The 6130-nt window shown below is 45.8% G+C and overlaps 1 protein-coding gene across 1 annotated transcript; it reads left to right on the top strand.

Annotated features, from left to right (window-relative positions):
- Window positions 1–3991: 3991 nt before the first annotated feature.
- tent5bb (terminal nucleotidyltransferase 5Bb) lies at window positions 3992–5290 on the top strand (the record flags this gene model as incomplete). Its single annotated transcript, XM_084311884.1, has 1 exon — window positions 3992–5290. One exon carries the CDS (start codon window positions 3992–3994, stop codon window positions 5063–5065), a length of 1074 nt encoding a protein of 357 aa, XP_084168010.1. The 3' UTR covers window positions 5066–5290.
- Window positions 5291–6130: the final 840 nt, after the last annotated feature.

The following is a 6130-nucleotide window of genomic DNA, read 5'->3' as shown; positions in this document are numbered from 1 at the left end:
ACACTATGTAGTCGGAGTACTAGATCGCTATACTATGTAGTCCGAGTATACATACAAGATCTAGATGTTTTTGGCCAACAGCTAGGCTAGTGGTCCGTATCCGCTTCCATTCATTTGTGCTAAGCTAGGCTAGCTTGCAGCCGGATAACTTTCTACTGAACGCACAGAGAGGAAATTGGTATCTATCTTCTTGTCTATATTATACACACATATATATATATATATATATATATATATATATATATATATATATATATATATATATATATATATATATATATATATATATAATATATAACTGGTATATATATATATACAGTGTGTAGGCTATATATATATTATACACATATATATATATTCACACATATTCTGTGATATGTAAAGCGGCAACACATTGTACGTCATCCATTACATCTTGAGTAAAGTTATAGGCAGTCATGACAGAGGGGCTTGATAAATGTCGGCACTTCGTCTGCAAGGTCGACGTACCGTGACAGATAAGCTTAGCTGAGCTATACCCCGAGGGGACGAGAGGAGATACCCGTGACTTGCCGCTAACATCAATTGTATTTAGCAAAACCTCTGGCGTGTCGCAAGGGAACGACTGGCCCAGTGCCTATTGTTTTCCTCATTGGGAGGTCTTCTGAACGAGGGAACGTAAACATCTCTGCTTGCCACCAGCTGAGCCGGTTCCTCCCAGGTTCCTCCCGGCATCGCGACGGTGTGTGGCCAGATGAACCCGCTCCCTGCCAAAGACTACAGTATGTTTACGACGGGAAAGGGGGAGAGAGGATGTTCTCGATATGACGGGGAGGGAGTCGCGATGATAAGTTCAAAGATTTACAGCCGAACTCTCTGCTCTCTGTGACTCCCACGTTTGTCGGACGGAGTCTGAGTAATGGTTTGGTCAAAAACATTTCTAAAACAGACGTGCACCGACTTGTTGTTTTTTCCCCACTGCTTATATCTAAGCTGTGAGCGCCTTCGTACGAACTGAGCACACTCCGTCTGTGTGTAGAAGTGTCCAGCGCTGAGAAATGTAGGTCACGTCCCTGAGTGGCAGACTCAGATTCTCTAGTTTTAATTTCCTCATTGACCCGTCTTGTAACGGAAAGGTCACACGTCTCGATCCCTGCCAGTGTGTCCTTGAGCATGGTGCCGAGCCTCTAGCGACCGCACCCCCCCGTGCTCGGTGCTCGGATGCCTGTGGTGAAATGCGTGTTCGTGTGACGATCGAGGTGTAAAGGGCCTCTCATAGGGTTTCTGAAGCACAAAACCAACCTTTTCAAGGAATGAAAGCCGTGCTTTGAGTTTGTCGTTCAAACCAGGCTTTACGTTTTATAAGATCAATGTGAAAATCTTTTGGGTACCAATTCTTGGTGTATCGTGCTCTTGAAACTTTGGAGAGGCAGAACATTAATGCGTAACTACTTACTAGAAGAGATTAAAGTAATAGTAGGCTAATGTTAGTAATCATAATGATCTCTATCTTCCCTTATGTATGTGTGTTCCAGGGTAGTATAATTACAGAGTAACAATGCCTTAATTACACTGCATAACATAATATGGTGACCGGTTGCTCTAAATCCATTTAAGGGACCATACCAGTCTTTTTGACAAATGGGTTCCAAGACATTCTTGCGCCATACTCTTTTACCATTACTGATTTTTTGTTTAGTTTTTTGCAGATTCACCTCTGCCACAGATTTCCAGGGTATATGAAAAATGTGTCTTAAAAACCACATAAACTCATGAAAAGTCACAAAACGAATCACTATCTAAGGTGCATTTATTTTCCTGAAAAGTTGTTCTATTGTGTCTTAACACAGTGTCTAAAAAGGAAGAAGGAATATTTCTCAGATACTGTATTTTACGGTATATCACAATGACATTTCAGAAAACGAGTGACGCACAAGAGATTAGGATGGCATTTGCGACGGATGTGGTGATTTTCATGGGTTTATGTAGTATTTAAGACACATTTCAGACACACTGGACACCTACTGTATGGCAGTGGTGAATTGGCAAGAAATAACTACCAAATATTTCTGTAATGGTAAAAGATTTAAAGACTAGTTAAGCCGGTAAATGTGCTGTATATGAATCACAATATTCTTCAGGAAAAACGAACACAGCAATTGAGATGAACTACTGCCGACTGTGTGAAGTATCAAATGTCAGCCACACAGTGGAAAAAACCAGATGAAATGGCAAGCAGACAATTAAATTTGTTGAGCTCTTTCAAACTGGTCGAGCCATAGGAGGCCAACGTTGCTTCAGAGAATCAAGGCTGGCAATAGGTCATGGATTAATCAAAGGACATACAGCAGGACTGCAGATCAGTGGTCAAGACCCTTGGGGTGTGTTCTTTGTTATGACGTAGGGAGGAGGAGGCTGTTTCAGACAAATTAACAGAAAGATTTTATTGCAATTCTCTTTGTAGTGTTGTTGATCGATAAGGATCCTGATCGATAGGCCTATTGTGATGATGACAATGAAGGCAATCCCCCCCCCAATAGAGAGACTGTATGCTGGCAAGTGGTTTAATGCCAATGCTTGTTGTTGGTGTCTAAATATCATGGCATATGACAGCTAGTGGCTGTTTGTTCTGGGCAGTGGAGCGACTATACTATGGCCAATGAAAACCTAGGCGGTAGACCCTCCTGTATATAGTCAGTCCCTGTCCAAAGACCTTCTGGATTGTCTGGGATAAATCCATAAAGGAAAGCTTTAGATGCAATCTGTTTAGTAGTAGATGTAGATGTGTGAGGTTCTGGATTTTTGCTTCTTTATTTCAAAATATACCGATTTAGAGGCAAGTTGAACCTAGATACTTTTAAACCTTGAGTCCCATCATTGTGGGCATAATGTGAAGCCTACTAGCTAGGCTCCATTGACATGTCAGAAGATGCTACAGTATTTTGTATGTATATTGGTGTGCTGCACATAGTGGCGGTCAGGTTTAGTTTCAGAAGCACCGGGGTCTGTGCTCCAGAAGGTGGTCTGTGCTCCAGAAGGTGGTCTGTGCTCCAGAAGGTGGTCTGTGCTCCAGAAGGTGGTCTGTGCTCCAGAAGGTCTGTGCTCCAGAAGGTGGTCTGTGCTCCAGAAGGTGGTCTGTGCTCCAGAAGGTCTGTGCTAAACGGTGGTTTAAGGCGCTCTCCCCCTGACCCGCCGGCTCAGCGCCCGCAGAAGCAAATAGCGTCAAACACACAAGTTGACCAAGCAAAGATGCGGAAAACGATGCAATGAAATCAACAAGGAATTGATATCCAATGCAAGCAGCTGATATTAGGTTACTACAAAAGTCTACAAATCTCTGACGATGCAGAGTGAGTGTAGTGTTGGCTAATAGCAGAAATGCACTATATGTGATAAGTGACGTGCATCGCACAATTATTCTGTGCCTCGACCAAAGTTGGCATTCTGTTCATGTGGTCAGCTATTATACGGAATATGCCGCTTTACGAGTTTGTGCGGCTTGGTTGTGGTCTGATGCCTCCTGCAGTTGGGTCACTCACACAGTCAGCCAGTCAGTCAGTTAGGGACATTCACAATAGTTGGCTGGCCCTCTGGGTCCTGCGAAAAGTACGACTTAATTTCTGTATCAAGGCAAGAATGACTAGGATCCCACACATCAAAAAGACCCTGGTCCCAATTTTTAATGAGCTGAGAAGGAAAATGAACGAGCACAGTGTGTGGAATGTGTGACTGTTTCAAGCACTGTTTTACCACAATGTGTGGAAGATGGGATAAATAAAAGAAGAGAGGAGTTTTTCCCCCCCGTAAAAATTCACCTTTCTTTTACACCTCTGCTCTCTAGGTTTAATTGAACATGACGGGCCTCCAGGCTCATGTTCTTACCTGCATGTAGTAATTTAATCTACTTTTCGTTCCACCACATTAAAGGAACTCAACCTTCACTTGTACTAACCTGTGCTTTCAGGTCTTCTGATGAGTCATCTGCGTTATCGCTGCGTCGTATGTCGTAACTATGTTTGTGGATACAGAACACTCACTCTCTCTCTCTCTCTGTATCTTGCAGGTGGTCAGGGCTCGACTGGAGGAGCGCGGCGTGGTGGTGCGCGATGTGAAGCTCAACGGCTCGGCCGCCAGCCACGTGCTCCACCAGGACGGTATGGGCTACAAGGACCTGGACCTGATCTTCGGCCTGAGCTCGTCCGACGACAGGACCTTCCGCGTGGTGAAGGACGTGGTGCTGGACTGCCTGGTGGACTTCCTGCCAGAGGGCGTGTGCCGGGAGCGCATCACCTCCATAGCCCTGAAGGAGGCGTACATCCAGAAACTGGTGAAGGTCTGCAACGACACGGACCGCTGGAGCCTCATCTCCTTGACCAACAACACCGGCAAGAACGTGGAGCTGAAGTTCGTGGACACGCTGAGGCGGCAGTTCGAGTTCAGCGTGGACTCCTTCCAGATCAGCCTGGACTCCCTGTTGCTCTTCGACCGCTGCGCCGAGCAGACCATGTCCGAGACCTTCCACCCCACCGTGCGCGGGGAGAGCATGTACGGGGACTTCGAGGAGGCCCTCGGCCACCTGCGCACCCAGACTATCGCCACCCGCAGCCCGGAGGAGATCCGCGGGGGCGGGCTGCTGAAGTACTGCCACCTGCTGGTGCGCGGCTTCCGGCCGGCCTGCGAGCCTCAGATGAAGCAGATGCAGCGCTACATGTGCTCGCGCTTCTTCATCGACTTCCCCGACATCGGCGAGCAGCAGAGGAAGCTGGAGGCCTACCTGCAGAACCACTTTATGGGCATGGAGCACAAGCGCTACGAGTGCCTGGTGACCCTGAGGCGGGTGGTCGACGAGAGCACCGTGTGCCTGATGGGCCACGAGCGCCGGCAGACGCTGGCGCTCATCTCCGCCCTGGCGCTGAGGGCGATGGCGGAGCAGAACGCCATCCCCGCCCTGGCCAACATCACCTGCTACTACCAGCCGGCGCCCTACGTCCGAGATGTCAACTTCAGTAACTATTACGTGGCCCAGGTCCAGTCGCCCCTGGCGGCGTGCTGCAATTCCTATCAGACATGGCTGCCCTGCAGCTGAGTGATTATACCATAGGACTCTGAGGTGTTTTTAAAGCTCTTTAGTTCTTCTGACCTTACGTTGATGTGAGCTGAGTGGTAGAGCACTCAGTAGCTCTGTAGCAATGTGGCTTTTTTCGTTTGTGTGTTTGTTTGTTCTTGTTGGGAGAGATGTACCGTGGACAGAAAAAAAAAGAAAAAAAAGGAATAAATGTATTGTATCTTTCTATTCTTTTGCCAAATATGACATTGAAACCATTCCACTAAGTTATATTGATTTAATACTGCTGTAAATCTGATTCGAGCCGTTTTGTTGTTATGTCTTATTTTGTTGTTTTTGTTTTTGTTATTGTTGTTGTTTGTTATAACCAATGCGTTGGAGGGGTGTGAAGGTCCGACGCGTGGCAGAGGAACGTTTTAATTTCTCCTCGTCTTAACGTCTTGCATGGGTCCGTATGGAAAATGTAAATAACTCATTTCGAAACCAGGGCCTGCGCTTATCAAGCGTCTTGAAGTAGGAGTGCTGATCTGACGCCAGTGATTGGCTTATAAGTCATAGTGTGTTGTATATGGTCATGTGACCTGAGCAGCGATCCTAGATCATTATTCCTACTCTCAGAAGTGTGATAAGTATGTGCCCAGAAAGCTGTATTCTGTTCTATCTGTGGTTTCAAACTGACCTTCTTGTTTTGAGATGAAAAGGACCAAAGAATTTATTTTGTTGTATAGTGTTGTAAACAAAACAAAACACCGAAATGTGTGATTCCTGAAGTGCCTGAAACCAGCCAACATCTTTTTTAGTAGTTTATATGTAAAGAACTGTTTTTTTTTTGTAACCTTTTCCATCCAGGTTTACTGTATGTCTATATCCCAGGTCAGGGTGTTCTGTTTCCAAATCATTAAAAAAAATGTCAAAACGGAGAGAAACGGTTCCAGTGGTCTTTTCTTCTACAGATTCCAACAGGTCCTCAGACTCAAATGCGCATAAAATACGAGGACGAGATCAGTTCCAACACGTCTGAATGGAATGAACAGACAGACGCACAGAAGGCCTCTCCGCCGGGCGTAGACGTTAAATCACGAGCCC

The sequence above is a fragment of the Notolepis coatsorum genome (genome assembly GCF_963971535.1).
Source record: "Notolepis coatsorum genome assembly, chromosome: 4".
NCBI lineage: Eukaryota > Metazoa > Chordata > Actinopteri > Aulopiformes > Paralepididae > Notolepis > Notolepis coatsorum.
This window is presented reverse-complemented; position numbering and strand designations above follow the sequence as displayed.